The sequence below is a fragment of the Hydra vulgaris genome, chromosome 14 (genome assembly GCF_038396675.1).
Source record: "Hydra vulgaris chromosome 14, alternate assembly HydraT2T_AEP".
In the NCBI taxonomy this organism is placed as follows: domain Eukaryota; kingdom Metazoa; phylum Cnidaria; class Hydrozoa; order Anthoathecata; family Hydridae; genus Hydra; species Hydra vulgaris.
This window is the reverse complement of record NC_088933.1, coordinates 41,833,428-41,859,285: the sequence shown is the minus strand read 5'-3', so window position 1 is coordinate 41,859,285 and position 25,858 is coordinate 41,833,428. Positions and strand designations below refer to the sequence as shown.

The 25,858-nt window shown below is 29.4% G+C and overlaps 1 protein-coding gene across 1 annotated transcript in view; it reads right to left on the bottom strand.

The window, feature by feature from the left end:
• Positions 1 to 16,510: 16,510 nt before the first annotated feature.
• The window catches only part of LOC100199926 (alpha-aminoadipic semialdehyde synthase, mitochondrial), a 68,823-nt gene continuing 59,475 nt past the window's right edge, over positions 16,511 to 25,858 (bottom strand). Inside the window, exons 24-26 of the mRNA XM_065817294.1 lie at positions 23,763 to 23,830; positions 22,932 to 23,040; positions 16,511 to 16,786 (exon numbers count right to left, since the gene is read on the bottom strand). Coding sequence (XP_065673366.1) covers positions 16,671 to 16,786; positions 22,932 to 23,040; positions 23,763 to 23,830 — 293 coding nt within the window. The 3' untranslated portion in view covers positions 16,511 to 16,670. The remainder of the gene's footprint in view (positions 16,787 to 22,931; positions 23,041 to 23,762; positions 23,831 to 25,858) is intronic.

The following is a 25,858-nucleotide window of genomic DNA, read 5'->3' as shown; positions in this document are numbered from 1 at the left end:
AACTCGATTACAGACCTTCTCCTTAACGTCGGGCCAAAAAAATAAGGAAAAAAATGGTATAGACTTTTCCCTAGTCAACAGTAATTATTATCCTAATTTTTCCAACGGTTGACAGTAAGGAAACATATTTGAGTAGCAACCAAACTATTAATAAGCGATTTCATATGGTACCAACATTTTGGATTAATCGGTGTGGTGTCCATGCGTTCAACTTATTAGTTTAAGAACGCAATGGACATTGTATTTTTATTTTTGTTGACTATATCTGTAAAAGCGAGATTGATTCTCGTAGATCGTTAACAAAAATTTCAATATTAACATACTTTCCACCAGGTAAAGCACTAGCTTTCATTTAATTAGAGGTACACGGGCATACCAATTATTGTTCAAGACTAGCTTTGTGTTCATATATTTCCTTTAAAAGATCAATCTAGTTTTAAAATGATTATCGAAGAAACTGGTCAACTTGTAAAAGATAATAAGGTAGAAGAAATACAAAACCATCTAACATCTTGACTATTTGCCGCAGTATTGATACATTTATTATCTAATCACGTTCAGAAAAGAATCAAGTTACTATGAGTGATATACTCACAGATATAAATTCTCTTTTTATTTTCACCTATGTGTTTGCATATATTTGGAGACAATAAACATTTTGCTATAAGAGAAGAAAAACTATGAAGAGCGTTTTAAAAGATTTAACGTCAAGTGGTAACGATGCTATAGAGGACGTGTCCTTTATAGAGTAGGACAGCTCATTTACTTTATATAGATCATGATTATGCGCTTGTATTTCAGAAGGCAACAGTCCAAAGCTTCTTAGTAGAAGATTAACTCACCAAGAGGTTGAAAATATGAGTGGTGATCAAGTAAGTTTAATAACCAATTTACAGAACGAAAAAAAGTAAAAAAGAACTTCTAAAAAAAGAAGAAGCTCAAAAGCGTTTTGAAAAAATAATTTAAAAAAATTTCCAATAATTTGTCTCTAGATCCTGACACATTTAAGTACATAGTCGTCGGGTAAGGGACTTTTGCAGCATTATTCTATTTTATACAAAAGATAATTCGCCCCAGCTTATTATCATTACCAACCTTTATTATTATTACCAACTGTTGCTCAGACAGCTTTTGTTCAGCTTCCACCTGTTATTTAGCGGGTTCTATTTTTTACACATTATTTTTGTGTCAACCAGTCTCAAAAATCCTTGAGAAATTTTTTTCAAAATTACCATCTTTGAGAACTCGACTTGAAAAGAAGAAGCTGCTTCGGCTGCGTTGGTATAGGGCAGACGATATCCTTTTTTTAAATTTAAATTTAAAAATTTAATTTTTTTTTTAATTTTTAAAGTTTTTTTTGCATCAAGTTTTCTAGATTTAGTTCATTTCGATTGCATAAACCTATGACATCATCTAGAAAAGGGTGCTCAGCGGTTTGGTTTTTAAACTGCAAACTTGTATTACCAAAGGTTGTTTTATTAGCAAATATGCGAGTAAATAAGTTTATCTTGTTTTTCTTTACAATTGTTGATACATCTTGAATGTAAAACAAATAATGAATATAATTTTTGCTGTGTTTGTAAACATTAAAAAGTGACTTATGTGCACTCCTTCCTATTATATCAAGCTTTTGCATAAATACGTCTTTATAATTGCAAAGTTCAAGACCATACGTAAGTACCGGAACCGCCGATGTTTTATATAGCTGGAACTTGGATGAGCAAAGCGGATTCCAGACTGAATTATTGCTTGATTTCTTGAAATCTAGAAAAATAAGAGCTTGAATTATTGCTCTGAATTTTGATATTCTATCATCAATATTTGAACGATTAAGTGAGGCAAAAGAAGAGCTTTTAGTATCCCATATAAAACCTAGATGATTAAGTTTATCATCCAGTTTTATTTGTTGGTGGTTGACTGTTATCGTGCAGTTTGCAATCTGTTTTTTTTGGGTGAACAAGAACTCAGTCTTATTAGCATTCAACTTTATACAATTTGCGTTAATGTATATATTACAAGCTGCTATAAGCTTTTTAATTCCAGACAGGGTAGAACTAAGAAGTATGATGTCATCAGCGTGTGCTACAACATCTGTGTAATTTCCATAAATTGATGTCTCTACGATACTTTCATTTTGTTTGGTTTTAAGTAGGCTTTGAGTATATATATCATACAGGCGAGGAGACAGAATCGATCCTTGTCTCACTCCTTGTGTTAGATAAAATGGATTTGATTTGCATCCTAGATAAGTGACAGAAGCACTGCTTTCATGATACTATGACGATATGACATTAATAATATAAAGCGGTAATTTTTTATTGTCGTATAGTTTCTCAAATAGAATGTCCCAGCTACAGCTGTCAAATGCTTTTTCAGCATCTAGGGAACAGAGTTAGACAGGTGAGTTGTTGTTGTTGTAATGTTTTATCCTTTCACTTTTCTTTCACAATTTTTCACAATTAATGTTAAAATAATAAGACTAATTTAAAAATAAGAATAATAAATTTTATCATTTCTTTTGAAAAAAATTTAAATTCTAAATTAAATTGAAAAATTTAAAGTTATGTATTAAAGTAGAATGTAATATACTAATAGGAAAATCTTTCACTTCATATTAGAAGAATATGATTAAAAAAAAAAGAAGCGGGAATTAGAAATAAATAATATACATCAGCTATCTTTATTTTGCATGTGTTTTCAATTTAACATAACGCCTGCGCTTGCAATAGCGTTGAATAAAAATTGTTACTGCATTATCAGGCTCAGATCCTAACGCTGTATTGTCAACCCCATATAGACGGAACCCAAGCAAGTACTGTTCACCTCTTGAATTTGAAATAATGACCTCAAGAGGTTCTTTGCAGGTTATCATCAGTACAGATACAGGAGCAGCCGTTACTTATACAATTATTAACTTTAACTTGCTTTATGAGGTTCTTACAAAAGAAGTAAAAACTCTCACATCAACCTGGTTTACAGCCCCTTTTTAAAAAACATGGAGATTTAGCAGAGAATAGCTAAATGCAACACTGAGCACCTGGATTGTTAACCTCAACTTCAATTATGATTCTCTGAAATATATCGTTATAACCTGTTCAAACAGTACTTTATTCAGCATTAGCCAGGGTTTTTAATTTAATATCTTTATTATATTTAAAATGTATACAGGGGCTCTATGAAAAGATTGCGATGACGTATAGTCATTTTCATCTTCTTTGAGCCCTTGTCTGTTTAACTCTTTATTTTATGAAGATCATTGTAAAAACGAAAAGTTTATATACAAAAACGGTGTATATAAAATATATACAAAAACGGTGCTTATTGACAAGATTTTACTGTCAAGAATTAAGTACTAATACCAACGGTACTGGTCCCGGTTGTTTGGTCTTAGCAATTTGTATTGAGTTACCAATGTGACGAGCCATCACACCCAAACAGTGGAGATGGTTTTCCTAATTGCTTTGCATGTTAATTAATAAATGTTGTCTTGTTCTAACGTACTAGTCGTTTAAAATAGCTTGAATAGAAACCATCTTAACTTTTTATATAATTTAGAGTAGTATCAGCATTATAAAACTGCTTCGCTAATTGGTAAATCAAAAAAAGATCAAATAAAATAAATACTAAAATAATTAAAATTACTTGGTGATCCCTTTAAGTACAAATGATTCTCAAATTTTAAAAATTTCCTTTTTTATTAGAAACTTAAATGAACTTAATGACTTTGCCATACATTTGAATCCTTTTTGATAACTACTCCATATATTTGGTCCTCGATATGCAATGCTATATTCAGTATATTTATTAAAGCTTTAAGGCAGTTTATATAAGTTACTTATATTTGCTCTTAGATAATAGTTTCCATTTATGTTTATTTCAAACTTGTTATTAAAGTTAGCAGGAGAGAGATTATTATTGAATCGATACATAAAAATTAAATGCTTATAGATATTTATTTCATAAACGTCCACCATTTTCATATCTTTCATTATAGGTTTGGCGTGTTCACGCTTATTTTTAGAGTAAATGATTCTGCTCGCATGTTTTTGTAGACTATAAATTTTTTTAAGTTTTGATGGTTGCGTATTCGCCCATGTTATGTTTGCATAGCTGATGAAGCAATGAACTAGTCTAAAATATATTAATTTGAGACTTTGTTTAATAATATATGAGCAAACTCGATACATCATACCAATTATATTAGTGATTTTAAATTGAATATATCTTATTTGAGGAAGCCAGGATAAATTCTCATCAACAAAAACTCCTAAGAATCTAGTACTGGCTTGTTTTTTAATTAAGTTATCATTTAAGATAAGGTCAGGCAACTTAAGAGGAAGGTTTTCTTCTTGTATTTTTTTATGGAATAATTTATAGTTTGTTTTCTCTGAGTTAAGTGAGAGTTTGTTATTCTCTGAGTTAAGTGAGAGCTAGTTTCCTCTGAGCTAAGTGAGAGTTTGTTTTCTCTGAGTTAAGTGAGAGTTTGTTTTGAGTTAAGTGAGAGCCCTAAACCAATTATTTACTTCATTTAGTTCAATATTCATATTTAAGTATAATTTCTTGATATCATTGTTAGTAACAAATAGATTTGTATCATCAGCAAACATGACTGAATTAAGTTTTAAAGATGCATTGCAAAAATCATTTATATAAATTAAAAATAGGAGTGGACCAAGGATAAATCCTTGAGGGACTCCACATAAAACATTTAAAACTCCAGATTGTATATTACACACTTATTGTTTTCTATCGGTAAGATAACTTTTAATCCAATTGTAAGTTTTATCAATTATACCATAGTGCTTTAGTTTATCTAATATGATGCAATGGTCAACTGTGTCAAAAGCTTTTGATAAGTCAATAAATAAAGTAAATTTGTTTTGTTTAGAGTAAATTTATTTTGTTAGAAAAAATTTGTTTTGTTTAAAACCATCAGTTATTTGATTAACTAATTCAATGATTGCATGCTCTGTTGAGAGGTTTTTTGAAATCCAAACTGGTTTGGGTAAAATAATGTGTTACTAGCGAAGTGATTATAGATTCTATTATAAATTTCACGTTTGAAAAGTTTTAAAGTTACAGAAAGTATTGATATAGATCTATAATTGGTTATTGTCTACATGTTCATTACATTTAAAAATAGGAATTACTTTTGCTAATTCCAGTACATTATGGAAAATACCCGTAGTTATTGAGAGCTTAAGTATATCGATCTTAAGTATATCGAGTATTTAAGTATATCGAGAGGTCTTCTTAGACTGATTTTATTGAAGATAACTCAATCGCTAGTTATTTCATCAAACCCTGGTGCTTTCTTTTTATTAAAAAGGAAAGGGCTACTTCGAATTCTTTATAGTTGAATTCATTATCATACATGATAGCATTATTTGCGGGTTTTAGGTAGTTTTTAGATGAATCAGATGTTGGGCTTATTTTATGAGCAAGATTAGGAACAATATTTATGAAATATTTGTTAAATTTTTCCGAGATTTGTTTTTTACGGAATATGTCAGTGTTGTTAATAATAATCCTTTTTGGTAAAGATGTTGAATTTATTTTTTTATCAGTGATTTATCCATCCACGGATTGGCAACTGCTTTTGTCTTAATTTGTATGTTCTCTTGAGGACAGGTTTTATTATAGCGATCTAGGAATATATCTAAAAAATTATTGAAAGCTTCGTTAATATCATGACATCTATACACGTTGGACCACGTTTCTTGTTTTAGTCTAATTAATAATTGATTAGTATTACTTGTTTTAAGATTGCGTTTTTTCAAATTTATAACTTTTGGTTCACAGTCAGACATGGTTTTTAAATTTCTTACGTTTATAAATATCAGAAAGTGATCGCTAATATCAGTCATAAATATCCCGTTATAAATTCCATTTCCAGGTAATTATTAATTAAAATATTGTCTAATGCCGTTGCTGAGGTTTTTGACATTAATTGCTGACAAGACATTAAATTTAAGAAGCATATCAAAAAAGGTATTTGTTTTGGGAAACTTTGAATAAGTTAGAGCATCAAGGTTCATGTCTCCAATAACGTATAAAGTTTTATTTTCTTTATCAATTTTTTCAATTGTATTTTTGGTAAAAGTTTCAAATAATTTGATTTTACCATTTGGTGGACGATAAACGCATCCAATTAAAATATTTCGAATTTTTTTATTTATAATTTCAATGAAAAGGCTTTCATATTAATCGTTTGAGAACCATAATATGTTTTTTACTTTAAATTCACGCTTTTTTGAGACATAGAGCCATAACCCTTCACCTTTTTTTCCACTTTCTTTTGTTTGACTAATAAGTTTATAAAATGGCAAATTAAAAGTAGAATTTAATTCAAGAGAATTTTCAAAATCATGCTAAGTCTCTGAAAGAGCTATGACGTCGAACGTGTAATTTATAATATTTAAAAATTCTTTTAGTTTCTCAAATTTTGCTGCATGCTTGTAATGTTTATATGCGAAACTGAAAAAGAACAATGATCGTTTATTATTTTAAAATCAAAAGGATCAATATACAACCGTATATTGTATATCAATATACCATATATCAATATACCATATATCACCGTATATCAATATACCACCGTCAATTAAACTCATTTGGGTTTCTTGAAAAATATTTATATTTTCTTCAGACACAGGTTATTTAAAAATTTACCTTCAAAAGATTTTAAATTTTCAAAATGCTTAGTTATTTTTAACGAATAATTAAAAAGATCAAAAATTATATCCGTAGATAAAAACAATGAATTAAATCAAAACTTTAAAAAAATCTTATTCGTTTCTGTGCGCCAAACAACCAGCTGCGCTGTAGTAAATTTTTTTATTTCCGTGCGTCGAATAAACAATTACTTTGTGGATGTTTTCTTTAAATTCATGAACAATAAGTTTATTTTACACGACTTTAGCGTAATGACCATTTTATCTTGACCTGCTCTAAAAGTTCTTTTCGTATTTTTCGAATCGTAAAACTTTAATCTTCATTTATAAAGATATTGCTTCCTTTTAATTTCATTGCTTTTTCTAAGATTACTTTTTTATCTTCATAATCACGAAGCTTTAGGTTCGTGACTAGGAAGACTTAATTAAACGAAGCTTTAATTGTTCAAGCTTGTTCAACTTTAACAAGCCCTACTCGATGGGCTCGTTCAATATTAATATCTCTTCTATTCCAAGTTGTATGTTAAAAAGTTTCTTTATTTTTTATTTTGTTATATCCCAATCTTTTTCTTCGTTTATTTTAACTACCCTATTGATTCGTAAGATATTTCGCCTGCTTTTATCTTCATTATCTACGCTCTTTAGTTTTAGTTCGGTATTGTCCGAAGATATTTTTTCCTACATTTTTCTGACATTTGTTAAATCTTCACAAACCTTATTTATTTTTTCTCCTACTGCTTAACTTTGTCTTCGTATACGCCACCAACAAAATTCAATCCCGATTTTATTTCGTCTAGTTCGCGACGAACATCTTGAAAACTTGTTTGAAAATTATCAAACTTTTGATTCACGCTTGAAATAGTTTCACGAAAAAAAGATAAAATCGTTTCTTTTTGTAGATTCAGCATTTCCCTCATCATAACAATGAAAACAAATTCATCCGATTTAGCCATTAGATAAATAATGTTTCGTAAAAATAATATCTACGAAACTTTTTATTTTTGTTTTTTATCACTCCAAAAAAAAACGCGTCCGTTCACCACAAAGTTTAATAGAAAAATATAGAGTCGTATAAAAATTATTCCCACTTACCCCCCTCCCCAACCCATCTAAAATTTAAGGACGACTCCTTTATTAAAATTTAAGAAAGAAATTAAACATACAAATGTTTGGAGTTTGCTCGATGTCTCAAAAACCAAAAAATGCTGGATCCGTCACTAAAGAGAATATTTATTATTTGTATTTACTATCACCTATTTAAAATTTTTTACACTAAAAAAAAAAGAGCTTTGCTTATTGAATTTTTATTTTACTTTAAAAAATTAAATTGTTTTTTTTTTATTTTTTATTTATGAGTGACTGACTATGGGGGCTCTATAAAAAAGGTTGTGATGATAAGCGCATCATCATTACCTTCTTTGAGTCTCTGACTGATTATAACTGTATATATATACTGTTTATGTTATTTATTTTATATGAAAAGTTGTAATATTGTTTAATCAGCAAATTAAAAGTTAATAAATAAATAAATATTTTTTGTATGCAAAAAGTTTTTATTTATGTAAAAGAAGTTTTTAGTTTAGTAAAGAGAAATTAATTTGTTTACGAGAAAAAAGATTTTTAATTTCTCGTTGAAAGCGAGAAAACTGCACCATCTAGTACTTTTAATTAAAATGACTTCTAAATAACTTTTCTAAAATGCCGTTTTCATCAAGAAAATTGTACTTTAAATGTGTCAAATGTGTATTGTTCATTTAAATGACGCTCATTAAATGGAAAAACAGTAAATTAATTATGAAAATTTCGTAATTAATTTTCATTTCATACACCCAAATAATAATGTTTTACACTAAAAGAACTGGGAGCACAATGAAATTCTCCAGGCCTCAAACAAACTATGGTCTTATGATGAAAATGCTTGGCAGCTACGTAACTAAGATGTCCAGAATAAGGAGGAGTCAGGGAAAATTCAAAGACTCCATTCAACTTGAGGAGACCAAGGGTCTTTTGATGTAGTAGTGTATGATTTATTTTGATGTACTAGTGTATGATTTATGTCATCACCTAGACTCATATATAAATTTAAAAAAATATGTTTATAAATTAAATTTTATAGAACGTTATTTGTTTATATTCACTTATGCGATCATAACCACTCCTCGAGACAATATATGGCCGAATCTGATTTTCCTGATTTCAATTGCCAATATTTAGACATACAATTTCTAAATATAGATAATCATCGTATTCCATCATATTCCAGGATCACCATTGACCACCCCTAAAATGATCACCTGAGGGGTCATGACCACTCCTGAAAACCGAATATGCCCAGTTTCAAATTCCCTGACCGCAATTACCTATATTTAGGTACACAACATGTCCCATCTAATTATAAAAAACATCGGGTCATTACAGAATCAGCTTTAACCACCATTAAAATGATCATTTGAGTGTTCATGACCACTTCTAAAGACCGAATATGCCTACATTTGAATTCCCTAACCGCAGTTTCCTATATTTAGATATACAACATGTCCCATCTAATTTTAAAAATATCGAGACACCCCATGATTTTTAAAAAATCAAAATGAAGCCCAAAAATAAAATCCTTTTCCAAAAACCACTGTAAACATGTATCATATGGTATATTTAATCCATAATTAGTTTTGCCAATTTTAGACAATTCTGGCCCACTGTGCAGCGATATAATATTTTCCGATGTGAAAAATATTTTGTGCCAGTAAAAAATCTGCTGACCTAAAATTATTACTAACGTGAAATGTTTTTTGTGCCTGTAAAAATACCAGACCTGAAAGGTTTTTAGCAACTGTAAAAATTTCAGACGTGAAAAGTTTATTGTACCTGTAAAAGCTTGTGAAGAAAAAAGCGTAAAAGATTCTCAAGGGATGGGGTAAAAAGTTCAGTATAATAAAGCACTTTAAAAAAAAATAAAGACCTCGATTAGTATTCGCCATTTAGGTAAGGTGTAAAAAGCTTTCTAAGTATTCGCGGTTTGATAGCTTCAAACCGCAAGTCGGTTGAAAACTAGGTACTTTTTTAAAGACTTCTATTAGTAAACACCACATACGTAAGGTGTGAAAAACTTTTTAGGGGTTGGTGTCAAACTGCTATCTACATCTTGGAAAACTTAATTTAATAACATAATTAAATAATTTAATTAATTGATCAATTAAGTTAATTTAACTTAATATAACAAAGAAAAAAATTTATATCAAGCTGTATATTAAAAGTTATATCAAATTCTTATTTTTACGTTCAAATTTAAAAACGACATGCTACCGAATTCCTTTTAGTTATATTTTTGTCATTTTCCCCACGTTATAATTTGCTATCAAATAGTTTCCGTAACCATTATATTAAAAAAACTAAAACCCGTCTTTCTTTTTTAGGTATTATATCTTGGAAAAATAATTATATAATATATAATTCTTTTTCCACTTTTATTGTATTATAATAGTTATTATACCAAAGTTTGTATTAAAATTTGTATTCATATTTTGTTAATGTATTTTTAGTAACCTGATACGCAATAGTTTTGTATGTACATTTTCCTTTTCAATTTAAAAATGTATCTTTATATGGCATACTTGTAGAAAAAAAAAAAGATGAATAAGCAAACAGAGAGAATAGGAGAGTTTCCGCACATTTTAATTTGAACGTGCTGATTGTGTTGAAAACAAAAACGTTTAGAATTTTTTTTGTTTTAGGTTCTCCTAGATCTCCTTGTCACTGAGAACTGCAGAAGAGCATTTAATTAGGATGTTTAGGCCTCCTTCCTTACCAATGGCGCGAAATATGCCTAGAGCTCGCTTTGAACCCGGCATCTTATGCTTGAAAAGCAAGCGCTCTAAACCACGGCTGCTATTTCATAATGTTGTATATCAAAACAGTTTCCCTTCAACTATAAAAAATCACCTTGAGTTACAAAAGATCCAATTCATTAGATAAAATTCTAGCTGGCGATTTTTTTAACATAGAAATCTAAATATTTATAACAGATATCGCATACATTTATCAAATTTTCGAAAAAGTAAAAGTTTTAAAAAGTTAACAACGCTTCCATCATTAATTTTAAAAACCTTTTATCATCCACAGATTGAAAAGCTGTCTTAAAAAAAAATGCTGATAAAGCTTATAATAATTTTGATTAAGTATTTCAAGAGCACATTTATGAAATGAGTTTAATTCATAAATTTTAATAAAACAACAACATCTATCATTAAAAAAAACGTCATCTATCATTGATTCACTTATTTAATCATAAATAAAGTCTTTGGTCTTACCCAACCAGCTATCGGGGTATTAGTATCTTATCTTTTATCTTTGGTTAACCGAAGCATTTTTATAACAAAAGTCTTGAATATCTGATTTTAAAGTTTAGAGACAAGAATCTCCAATTAATTTTAACTCTAACTGCACAACCATGCATGTCCCTGTATTTCCTGCAACTTTGTATGTTCTCCCAGGTACTAATATAAATATGTATTCATTTTAAATGAAAAGATGTGAATCATTGGTAAATTTACTTTTAATAACGTTTTTAGTTAGTTGAAGTTACAAATCTCTTTTTTTCTTGTTTTAAACTTATTATAATTGATAAGCTTGATTTTATTTTATTCATAAATTTAGACGCACAATCAAAAAAGTCTTATATCTTGTTAATTGATTGTTAATTAGTAGTTTTTTCCCATATGTCTCATTAATAGGCCTAAATTGATTGATTTTGTCAAAAACCTTATATAAATATGACTTACCAGTTAATCATTATTTAATAAATAAACAAAGGTTAAGTTAGTTTTGCACTAAAAAGGCGCGAAAAATGGGCAAAAGACGTATGACGTACGTAAGACGTATGACGTAGGTAAGACGTATGACGTACGTAAGACGTATCACTCAAGGTGAAAGATAGCAAATTATTGCTCACATCAAAGAAGGAACCAAAAGTAATAGAAAAATTACAAGGTTAATTGGAGTTTTCTGAGAAATGCGTTCGGACAACGAAGCAAAACTTTCTTCACACTGGTGGTGCCAGCGAGAAAGCGAGGCCAGGTAGACCCTTGTCAACCACCAGAAAGAACGATAGTGCCCTTTTTAGAGCTGTCAGAGCTAATCCAAGAATTATTTACAAAGAATTGATCACAGAATTTAATACAACGCGAAATACATCTATTTCTCAAAGCACAGTTTGCCGAATACTTATCAAATACAAGATTGGAGTCTACTCTGCTTTGAAGAAACCGCGTCCATATGATAAACAAAGGAGTCTAAAATGGTGACGTGAAAGAAGGTACTGGACAATAGAACAATGGAAAAACATTATGTGGATTGATGAGAGTAACTTTGAGCTTATCAATTGCAAATCTAACATAACAGTCAAAAGAATGGCTCACGAAAAGTATTACGCCAGGTACATTAGACCGACTGTACAAAGTAGAGGAGGCTCGATAGGAATCTGTTCATGCTTCAATTACAAAGGTGTTGGTATGTGCCAAACATATACCGGAAGAATCAACTCCGGCATATTCGTAGAAATACTGGAAAACAACCTAATTCCATGAATTGACCTGCTTATGCTCAATGATAAAACATTGACCGTGAATTGGCAAAAATTTCCACACTTGGCCAGCTGAAGGACGTCCTTAAGGAGACCTGGTATAGGGTCCCAGAAGCGATGTGCAAAAACCTTGTTGAGTCTATGCCAAGAAGAGTTCTTAGTTGTATTAAAGCAAAAGACGGATACACAAAATATTGATAGGTTCATAAATTACGCCTCCTAATGTATTGTGCGTCTAAATTTATGAATAATATTTTTAGTCTTTTTTTTTTAATACCGTATAGTTGTACCTAATTATTACTTAGTATTTGTCTTTTTTTTGTAAATTTTTTTAAAATTTTGTATTCTGTATGTATTTATCTAATAAATTGAAAAAAAGCTAAGCCGAAATCTTTTTTCGCTATTGTTTTACCATTAAAAAACTAAAAATTTCTATTCTCAAATATGAGTGCGTCTAAATTTATGAAAACCACTGTCTAGTTTATTATTAAAAGATTAACGTTTCATTCCTAATTGTACGTATTTAATATACTTCATTTGCATATACACGAGTAAAGCCTATATAGATATGGATTAAATTATTCAGTGATCAAATAAATCCCAACCTTTCCGACAACCGATGACTGAATTCCCGAATGATTCCGATGATTCCGCGACCCCTTGATATTATTTGCCAATGTTGTTGCAATGTTAACCATGAGCGAGATCTCGTCTCGTTCTCGTTTCTCGTGAGAAATGGGACTTCTCGTGAGAAACGAGAAATAGAAAATTCTCGCGAGAAGTAGAACGAGACTTAAATATTATATTATTTTCCAAATTAAAAATTATTACAAATTGCTTAATAATTTGTTTTTTTAATTAATTAATATTTTGATTCCGTGATATTAATAAATCTAATTAAAAATTTAATTTTTTTTGACAAAAACAAATTAAATTTTCAATTAGATTTTTAATTAGATTTTTTAATTAGATTTTTTTTTTAAAATTTAATTAGATTTTAAATATTTTTAATTAGATTTTATATACAAAAAAAATAAAGTATAAAATGGCACACTTTCGACTTAATTTCATTAGTTGACCAGTGGAATTCAACTTGACACATATTGCTCATATTGAAAAGAAATACTCTTGCCTCATTTCAACGATCAAAAATGTCACCAAAAAAAAAACAAAATCTGGAGATATTTTCAAAAAACAAGTGACGGTGCTGAATGCAAGGCGTGCAAAAAGTCTTTGAAAACAAAAGATGGAAACACAAGCGGACTTCATCGTCACCTCGAAAAAAAAACACAGCCAAGATTACGTTGAGTATTCTGAAAAAACTGACGACTCTCTTCTTCCTCCTCCTAAAAAGAAACAACGAACCATGGTCGAAATGCTTGAAACAAAGTCGAAATATGACAAAGACAATTCCATTCAAAAACAGTTTGACTCTGCAATGGTGGATTACTTTTGCACTGATCTGGCATCCTTTTCAGCAGTCGAAGGAAGAGGTTTCAAGAAATGGTTTGACATTGCAAACCCTAAACTGAGCCTTCATCACAGACATATTCAAGAAAGCTTTTAATTCGGTCAAGAGAAGTTCAAGCTGGAATGAAGAGCATAATAACGGAGATTACGCCAAATCTAAAAATAGCTGCATTTACTTCTGACCTTTGGACTTCTAGAGCTCAGGACAGCTACATCTCTTGGACTTTTCATGCTATTGACGAAAATTGGAGACTACATCACTGGACACACCCCATGTCCAACAGTTCCCAGGTAGACACACAGGTATCTTAATTGAAGGAAAGACCAATACTTGTGCAACAATCATATTTTGCAATGTGCAGTTCGAGACTCATTTGGAATGACTGCTGGAATGGATGATGCGTTGCAAACATGCAAAGATTTGGCTTCTTTAACTCACCAGTCAACAGTTGCAGCTGAGTTGCTTGAATCAGAATCAGACGCTCAAGGAATCAATTTCAGACAGTTACGCCAATCTGTTGAGACAAGATTAAATAGTGAACTGGATTGCATGGCTTCTGTCCTACATCTAAAGAGTGCAATTATCAGCTTATGTGCAAATGAATATATTTTTTCTTCAAAGACCATCTGTGCATCACAGTGGAAATTAATCGAGGGAGCAGTAGAAATTTTGGCACCACTTAAAGAAGCTACAGAAACGTGGTCGGCTGAGTCTATTCCAAAAATTAACACTGTCGCCGATTCTCTTTATTTAATCCATGACAAAATTGATCAATGAGACGGATGGAAAAAATGGCTACGGCGTCTTGTATGCAAAAAGCTTGAAAAGCTGCATTGAGAAAAGATTTGCTCTTTGTCACACTGGAAGCTTATTGAGTGCTGCAGCAAACTACTTAAATCCTGCTCTAAAGGGACTTCACTTGAAGCTCTTCAGAAAATTTCAAACAACAAAAGAACGGTTAGCCTCACAGGTTAAGGATAATGTTGAATGCCAACCTGTTGCCAGAGTCCTTTCAGCAAATTTGTCCCCTAATTCAAAACTGAAGTGCAAGTTAAACGTCAGACTTGAAACACAAGAGCCAACATCTGAACTGAATCCTATTTTGAGCAAAATGTGCCAGTATGAATATCTCCCTGATGCCAAAAAAGACTTTCCGATTCTTGATTGGTGGAAATTGCATTCAAATACATTGCCAGAACTCTCTTCATTAGCGAGACAAATTCTAGTTATTCCAGCAAGTTCAACTAAATCAGAGAGAGTTTTTAGCTCAGGTGGAAATGTCGTCCGATCATCCAGACACAACTTACACCCGTAAAAAGTAGAACAAATCATCTCAATCAGAGAAAACATTGTCTTGTTGAAAAAGTTTGGCAAAAAAATTCTGAATTAATATTTGAAAAAGTTGTTTACATTTGACAAATGTCATTTGTGTCTATTTGTCAAAACCATGTTTACATTTTTTTTTTTTTTACTTGGATTTTAATCAAATTGTTTTCAAAAATTGTTAAATTTCTCGTCTCGTTCTCGGTCTCACGAGAAGTACTAACTTCTCGTCTCGGTTTGAAAAAACCTAGTCTCACTCATGGTTAATTTGTGTCATCAGTAAAAATTATAGTGGTTAAGTTATTGGGTTTGTTAAGGTCATTTATTTATATTAAAAACAATGCGGACCCAATTATGTATCCCGGGATTCTCCGGAAGCCAAATTAATTATCATTTAATAGTTTATAATCAACAAAATAAATGTAGACTCTGTTATACATAATTCTTTCTAATATTTTAAAGAAAACTAGAAGAACTGAAATAGGACGATTATTTTTCAGGTTGGTACGATTGCTTGATTTAAAAATTAGAGTTATTTCTGCTGCTCTTAGAGAGTCTGGAAAGGAATTCTGAGCAATAGATGCTTTACAAATTTTAAAAAGGATACTTTTCAAAGCGTCAAAAGAGTCTATAACAATATTTCTATTTATTCAATTAACTCCAATAGCCTTATTTTATTTTAATGACATAAACGCTATTTCAAATTCGCCGTTTTAAGTTACATTAAGTGATGTTACGAACTCACCAATTCGATATGAAACTCACCAATTAAATAAGATTTTTTTGATTAAAGCAAAAAAAAAATTTTATTAGGTCATTAAATAATTCATTTTTGATTTTTATTGCATTTCATACAGATAATAAACTTTTTTTTTATTTTTTCCTGTTTATCACATTTTTTCCTAAATGCACTTAAAATTATGTTTGCACCTCGTAAGAATTCATCAGTCACTGCAAATTCTAGTGATGATTTTCACTTAGACTGATCTATCATAAGCAGAACTGTATGTATCATGAGACCTATAGAAATAATCAGAAAGATTATTTACACAAATGAGGAATAATTTTAAGACTAAGGATAGAACTTTTGCGGTATCCCAAAAGTTATTGGAAAAAAAAAAACGACTGGTGAGAAATGAATGATTCTTTATTTATAAAACTTTACATGATACACCGTATAAAGGTTAGTATGGAGAAGACCAGACTTTATTGAAAGCCTTTGATATATTAAAAGTAATAGCCCTTGCCACATTGCTTCAATCTAATGCATGCTTAGTATGGTGTATGTAGTGTGGTATATACAGTAAGACCTGACTTTATTGAAAGCTTTTGATAAGTCAAAAGAAACAGTTCAAAACTCACCGCTTTTAAATAAACGATTGAACCTTTCTGGTATAACGGTTAACAGTTACTTATGTGCGCTAAAAATTTTTTGTTTAAACTTTCAGATACACTAATAAAAAATTTCTAGTCAAAAAGTACAAATAAATATATTACAATTAATAGGAATACAAAATATGATTCACTAGCGATACAAATTATGATTCATTAGCGATACGCTGTTTGTCCATTCACTAGCGAATAAATTTTTTTAAAAAAGATTTTAAAGAACTTCTTTTAATTTTCAATGAAACGTTGATTTTGTAGTCCATTTTATGTTTTCTAAAGCGAGATTTTTTAATATTGGTAAATAAAGATCTTTTGTTAATGGAATGATATTTCCCTTCGTAGCAACATCACCTGTAAATAAAAAGACAGCATTTAAAAAAAAAAAAAAACTTAAGTAAACTATTTATATTATTTTTTACTGATATTCATAATTTTTTAACACCAGTAAAAAAAAATTAAAACATTAATATCACTTAAAATACTTTATAAGACAATAAAACTACCAAAATACTTGATAGGACAATAAAACTACCAAAATACTTGATATGACAATAAAACTACAAAAACTACTGTAAATCCTTTTTAAAACATATAACATATTATATTTATCTAAATATATAATATATATTTTATTTATCTAAACATACAGCATTTACTTTATTTTATAACGGACTCATTAAAACAAGATAACCATATTGTAGATTTTTGTTCATTGTTCAGATTTTTAAAAAATAGAACGCTTAACAGAAATATTTTTGTAGAACAAAATTAAACGTAGAACTGTTTTGAATTTGTTATTGGAGAAGCTTATTAGAGTTCAGCTAAATTTATAAGAAAATTTAAACGCTGCACTACGCTACGCTTAACGGAAACAGGATTTTGTACATATTTTTTAGTAATTTTTCGTATTTAAACTTTTTAAGTTTTTTTTATTTTGCATTTAGTTTTTAATTCTCTATAAAAAAAATTAACTTTAGTTTTTTTAAACTTTTGATATTTTAAGGGTTTTTTCAAGGTTTTAAAAAACTCGCATTTTTGTTAAAACCCTCTATTATTTTTATGCGAAATTAAAATAATCATATATTTAATTGAATGTAAAATTAGAAATAGAAAAAAAAGGTTTTTGCATAGCATTTTTTTGCCGATTTTTTGATTTCTTAAACATTGATTGATTTAAGCATGTGATTATTGAGGTCGCCTCGTTTTTTTTGAAAAAAATATAGCTACTGCGAATTGACTTTACTGCCATGCAAAAGTATTCAGGCGACCTCTATGACCTCATGCTTTAAAATCATTTTTAAAAAAATAAAATTTCCGTCAAGCAATTACACAGTTTTACCTTGCGATGGTTTTTATAAATTATCAAAATACATTCACTCTTCGTCAACTTTTAACACATACATTTTCCCCAAAGGCATATATTCTTAAGAAAAAATTTTAAAGCCTGTGCCAAATTTTCGCAGTCTAAGTTTGCACTAAATAATGCTGGCTGTACAGTTAGTTTAAAATTTTTTCGAAGACTGGCTTTTGAGTTGATAAAAAACTTTAACAAATGTGGAAAAAAATACAGTTTGTTCTTCACTAAATACAAAGATTTTCTGGATAAAAAAATAGAACACAAACCATGTCTCGTAAGTTTTTTATTACCTTTAAAGTAAAATGTTATATATATATATATATATATATATATATATATATATATATATATATATATATATATATATATATATATATATATATATACAGTATTGGACAAAACATTTGCAACCTACATCGAACAATGCTAAAAAGTGTTCCTAATTTTACATGTCTTAAAAACGAAACGAACTATACTACCACAGCAAACAGTTCAGGAGTCTGGAGTCATAGCATGCCATGAGATGAGCAATAAGCTGACAGGTGACAGCACACAGGCAGAATTTCGTTGACAAGTGCCATTTTGCAGTGGACAAAACAAGTGCAACTTTTTTGGTTTGTTTCATTTTCTTAAGTCTGGTCCGTGTCAACGTCACGGAACTTTTTTAATAATTAAAGGAAGTATCCGGAAGTTTCCAGAAGCATGCAGAAGCTTCCAGAAGTTTCCAGAAGAAGCATCTGGAAACATCCAGTAGCATCCAGAAGTATCCAGAAACATTCAGAAGCATCCAGAAGCATCGAAAAGAAGCATCTGGAATCTTCCAGAACAGGTTCACACAGGTTCATTTTACTATATAAGAGACATGTAAATCGACATGTAATTCAGTCAGTATATGGAAGTCAATCAGTCAGTATTATCAAGACAGTTTATCGAAGTGAGTTTTATCAAAGAACATTAATACAAGAAGTAAAATAAAACAAGTGTTTCATTACATCAATACAGTCCACATCCAACCAAGACGTTGTGTTCCACAGAGCATTATTGTATCATCACAAGATAAATGTAACACGGTAAGCCTTGAGAAGCGTGATTATTTATTTTTATTATTTTTATGACTTCAAGTGCAAAAACGGCTCCCGACAGTCTTTGATTGGAACTAAGAAAGAAAATTATTGACGATTACGTAAGTAGAATGCTACAAAAAAGTATTTGTGATAAATATCGCGTGAAAAAATGGACCGTATCAAGACTATGTTCCAAATATCGTTCTACGGGGAAGTTGGCAGCAGATAACAAAGGTGGAAGACTGCATTCCACCACTTCTAGAGAGGATTCTATGATCGTCAGATCCGTCAAGATGGATCCCTGGATATCCTCAGTCGAGATACAAAAGCAATTAGAGCTGCCTGTATCGGACCGAACAATCAGACGACGTGCTGTTGAAGCCGAATTGTTTTCTCAACGCCCGGCAAAGAAACCGCTGATTTCACTAAAAAACCAGAAGAAAAGACTCCTGTTTGCTACATCTCATATTGACTGGAATGTGCAGAAATGGCGAACTGTCCTGTTCAGTGATGAATCGAAGTTCAACATCATTGGGAGCGATGGCATTTGCCGTGTACGTCGACTGGCCAGAAAACGTTGATTTACGTTACTGCCATAAGACCGTGAAGCATGGTGGAGGCAATGTAATGGTCTGGGGGTGTATTTCTGCTAACGGTCTAGGTCAAATACATCGAAACAATGGAATAATGGACCGTTTCATGTATAAAAATATCCTGAAAGATGTTATGTTACCTCATGCTGAATGGAATATGCCAATAAAATGGGTTTTTCAGCAAGACAATGATCCGAAACACACTCCAAAAGTAGTCAAGCAGTGGTTTCAAGACAACCACCTATCGGTGATGGATTGGCCGCCTCAATCTCCGGATCTCAACCCTATCGAGAACCTGTGGGAGATCGTCAACCGCAGAATTAATCGTGAAGGTGTTCGTAATAAGGATCAACTGTTTGAACAAATCCAAAAGGCCTGTGCAGCGATTCCACCAAGTTTCATTGATCACCTGATCGAATCTATGCCTTGAAGATGCAAGGCTGTGATCGACAACAAAGGATTTGCCACTAAATATTGATAGCGAAATACAGCTTGGTCAACATTTTGTTGAGTTGCACTTGTTTTGTCCAGAAGGAAATCAACTTTTTTTAATACTTTTGATAAATTTAATAATTTTTGTGTACAAATAATGAACTTTGTGATGAATAAAACTTGAAGAACTTTGTTTCTAAACAGTTACGTAGTTATTACTCTAAATTGAAAAAATGCAGCACTTTTATATAAAGAAACTAAATTAGCATTATTTGGTTGCACTCGTTTTGTCCGATACTGTATATATAAAAACAAACAATATCTCATAATTGATGCTTTGTTAAAAAAATTACTTTAAGATGTTAAACAGTTCTCTAGTTATAAGGCTATTTCTTTTTTTATTAGCGCGATGCATAGTGCGCTGGTCCAGTTGTTAACTTTAGTAGTGCTAACTCTAGATATGTCACTGATTGAGAAATAAAATAACTTATAAGAATTTTGGTCACGCATCATGATCACCATACATAAAATGAAACTTTACACTTTTCTTGCATTTATTTATAAATACAATTGATGTAAATTTATACAAACATCTAATACGATTTATATAGTCTAAAAACGTTTTGGTCAAAAAACTCTTATATTCAAGAATACTGTATACCCTTTTATCCAAAATCATAGTGCACTTATTTTATGTAGATTACGCAAAATTTAATGTTTTTTTTATTCATTTCCAAAGACATTAAAGGTTTTCCAATGACATTTTAGTAAAGGTTTTCCAAAGGACATTTTAGTAAAGGTTTTATTAAACCAAACTTGCATACATCACTAAGTATATTCGATGCAAAAACTCTTATTTCTTTACAGCAAATGCTGCATATTAGCTGCTACTCTAAAAAGCAAACTTGATTTGGATTCCAAGGATATAAAACCCTATATGTTTATGCTGCTATTTTTGATAGAACTTCATGTTTCACGAATTTTTATCATATTAACTGTCACGTTAAGCTATTTCGTTTACCCATAAAATATATGTTTTGAAATTTAAACAACTTCAGGTAACACCCAAGAAAGATTATATAAATATAGTTATAATAACATAACTTAATTTTCTAATTAATTGCATCATTTTCCGAGCTACTGTCAGCAAAAGCTTTTCCTTTTTTGCTTAGCAAATATTTTTTAAAGCAATGTCCTTTGCTTCACTACTTCTATCTAATTTAATTAAAGAAGCGCTCTGTTATTATCACACCGCTCTGTTTTTATCACACCATTCTGTTATTACTACACCAACTTGATGAATGTACAAACATATTTTTAGCAATAAAAAAGAAAGTTTCGTGTTACTCTGATTAACAAGTTTTCTGGTTTTTCCAGTTTATTTGTTGTTCAATGATGTATTTGGGAGTCTTTTCACATTTTTCAGTATCAAATACTCACATTTTAAATTGACAACCAATTGTCAATTGATTTGCACCAATTTTCTCTGACTGACCTCTTTTTGGTTGCTTACAAGTCTCTTAAGATTGGCTTTTTTTTTAATCTAAACCAGGATGTTGGAAACTAAAATTCTTTTTATCAGAAAATAAATTACAAGTTTCAAGTTTTTTTTAATTATCATAAAATGTATTTTGTTCCTTACAACTTGGAAATTTTTTTAATGATTTTTCACAAAAGGTTTTGAGACATTTTTGTAAAGATTATTATTGCTGCATTTAACTTTAATTTTAACAAATTTCTTTTTAAAATAATATAATTATCTTTTCATAGATTTATTATGCATTTATGTGGGTGCATTTTGTGCATTTATGTGGGTGAAACCATATGATTATTAATTAGCTAGTTGTGTTCTAATAACAAAAATGTTAAGGAATAAATTAAATTAAAATTTCTGCATAACTTATGCATCACCCATTAATTAATTACCCTAGCATTTTAAAAATTTTGCTAAATCCAGTTTACTATACAACAGCCTGATTTACAAATAACCGAGTATTAGAAATTCAATAAGAATCACACCAAAAGCCAGATCACATAATAGTATAGAACTTTTAAAAAATGCTTTAAGAAGTATTGAAAATACACAATGTCAATGCATATTAGCTGGTTGATCAAGTTTATATCAAATCCACATTCTGCTAATCAACCTGGTGTCAGCGCCAGTAGTTTTGTTCAAAAACAACTCCAATTAGATCTTTAGACTCAAAAAATGCAAAAGTAAAATATCTAAACATTTTAAGCGAAATATTTAAATATTCATTAAACACTTTTCTTTTTAAACATTTTTTTCAAAGTTTAAATGAGAAGATAACCAGTTAACAAGAATTAAAAGATAAAGTACAAGTATATTTATAATTTTCAATTTTATAAGTCACTAGTTATGTTCTAAAAATAAATGGTATACAACTTTATTATAAAAAAAGTTTATATTAATTATAAACTTAGATGTAATTATAAACTTAGATGGTCTAAATAAAGATGAATAGTAATAAAAAATTAAGAAAAAGTTACATCATTCTTTTTGAAAAAATTTCTTACTAGTATTTTTAAAAGTTCTAAAAATAAAACTAAGCATATTTTATTTTGCTTGGTTTTATTTGACCAGCTATTAGAAGAACTTTGTCAAAACTTTTTGATTATACTATCTGTATGGCAAACATGGAAGACCGACAATGAGACAAATTAGCAAAAAATATTTCTAAAAAATCTCAACTAAAGTTCTAAATTTATTATTATTTAGTAACTAAATTTATTTCTAAACAATAGTAAAATCTTCTTGATGCTCAAAAGAGTCAAAAAGTTTTAAGACTGTAATGACCTTCAGTCATAAGTCAAATAAATTGTGAACCATATATATATATAAATATATATAAATATATATAAACATACATACATACATATACATACATACACAAATACATACATACATATATTTTATAATAGTAATATTTTTAATAAATACTAATACTATATTTAACTAATATATACATAACATATTGTTAATTTATATTTTTATATTTAATGAATATAACAACCCATTGAAAACATACCATCTAATATCATTTTGGCGGCAATTGCTGCTGGTATACTCACAGTCCTAGCCATTGCGCTGTAACCATCAGGATCTCCATAAGCAACCAGACTAATATTGCGTGTTTCCTGAAATTCAAAATTAGTTTTGTAATTGCTTCAACATATTCTTAACAAAAATATATAAGTTGTTAATAAAAATTTTAGTAGGCACAAGATTGCCTTACTTAGCTAACTGAAGCTTGACAGAATTTTGTTGCAATAGTAATAATAATATTTATAACAGGCAGACTTTACCAAAATCTCAAAACTTTACAACAGCATAATATAATCCATGCTCTGCAAATACATTAAATAAAACGCAAAGTTTTCTCAATGAGACGGGATAAATATTTTAAGGCAACTGAAATTCAACTAAAATAAGCTATTCAATAGTTCAAAAGGAAAATTTAAATTGAAAAAAAAAACAATCCAAAAACATCTTATGATATATTCTACTAACAAGAGTATTGTCATAAAAAACACAATACAAAATTGAAAATATTAGTTTTTTTCTTTGCTGAGATGATATTACAATAAACAAATTATTAAAATATGTTTAATGTAATAAATTAAAAACTTTTAATTTTTATTTTATGAATTTATTCATTTTTGATCACAATATTTTTAGAACAGCAAATAAATGTTGAGTTTGTAAAAGTGATGCCATATCACTTTTACAGATTTAGGTTTGGTGCATTTATGTTGTGTTAAAGGAAACATTTTTGTCTTTACTTTATTGTTAAATGCCAACCTATTGAGAACGACCTGTATTTTGAGGGCTGTTTAACATCCAAATAATAAATATTTACCATTTTACCATTCGGCCATTCTATTCCAATTTGGTGACGTAATAGAACTAAATCCCGCTCACCTTTTGCTTTAAAAAAAAGAAAGTCAAATATCAATATATAAACAACTTTCATTTTCATATATATATATATATATATATATATATATATATATATATATATATATATATATATATATATATATATATATATATATATATATATATATATATATATATATATATATACATTTTATAGGAGAATATATTCTGTATTTTATATATATATATATCAATCCTCGGAATTAGGAAAGATGAGGTCGGCAATAATTTGCTGACCTCAATCTTTTAGAGGTCAGCATCAGGTCGGCAAAAATTATTTGATACAAAGGTTTTACCATAAAACATAGAAACAAGGTCAGCAATTTTTTGTCAACCTCAAACACTCTCAGGTCGGCAGTAGGTCGGCATTGCCGAATGCTGACCCTAATTCCAAGGGTTGATATATATATATATATATATATATATATATATATATATATATATATATATATATATATATATATATATATATATATATCAGTCTTAAAGTCTTTATTTGTATAAAGACTTTATTGTATATATATTGGTAAGACAAAGTACATACAGTTGAACTCATGTAATTCAAATTCTTAAGAGGTCGTAGGAGTTCAATCCTAAATTTTAAACCCTGAAGGGGATGAAGAATTTGTTTGATTTAAATGAATTTAAAACGAAAATAAAATTATATTTCAAATTATAGAAGTTTGAATTACAATAATTCAACTTTATTTGAAACTTAAAAAACATGACATAAAAATTAAAATTTTTTTAATAAAAACGACAAAATTTAAAATTTTTTTTAAAGTAAACAAATTAAAATTTATTAGTTATCATGATATCACTTTAATGTTTGCCATGTCATCAAGTTGTTCACTTCAATTGTTCGCCAAGTCATCATGTTGTTAGAACTTTGATTACTTAAACTAAATTGGTACCTTACAGACATAATTTCTTAATGGTCAAATGAACTTTTGATTTTATTCTAATGTTATGTTCACATTTTTGGCTAACCATTGCTCATAGAAGAGAAACAAGGGCTAAAGTCATTTTTTTAAATAAAGGGTTTTGTTGGTTCAAGGAAAAGTTAAAATGTTTATATCTTTAAAACAAACCAAAATTAGATGATGAAATGTTGTGGGTGTTCATAAGTTATTAAAATCTTTGAGTAGTATAAAAATTCATCAGGCAAATCCATTTGCCTGATGAATTTTGGATTTGCCTGCTGATGAGCTAATAGGAAAACTGATCGATAAATTGTTAAAAAAACAGAATGGTGTTTCTGATTTACTGGCAGGTATTTGTTTTGGCATAACAAATTAACTATAAGTACAATAATAAATATAGCACCAGTGTTCACACTGATGCTATAGTTATCATTCAGCAGACATTAGACAAACATTTACTGTTTTTAGCTTTAAACGTTTACTGTTTTTAGGCATTATGTCTTTAAAATTAAATTGGCTGCCATTTTGATTTTACCAGTTTTTCTAGTCTTCAGAACCATAGATTGAAATACTCAGTCAGTTCAAAGAAGATTGGAAACTTGCTGATATTACTTAATACATTGCAATTATAACTCCTGCTGCTGCCTTTTCATTATTGTAATTTAAATTTAATTGTGATTAAAAGTCATTTAAAGCTTAAATTGCCAAACAGTTCCGATGCTCCATCTTTGTCAACTTTAAACTCTGATCAAATTTGAAATAGTTCTGATGCTCCATATAATGATCTTTGTCATCATATGAAACATGGAGAAAAGATTTTTATTCTGCTGCTGATAGGAAGCAGATAATTTTTTCAAGAAAATGTATGAAAATATATAACATTTGTGCAAAGAAATGATTGGAGTTGCATTATTTTCTGACTTTGCCCCAAATAGTGAGAAATAAGCCATGATTGCTGCTCTGACCACCAATAAAAACTTAAATCAGAAAATTATTTGCACTCGATTTATGACTAGAATGTTTGTTTTATTCAAAATATTGTTTTATAATTTTTTTTTTATTGTTTTAATTAAATTTTATTTAATAATTAATT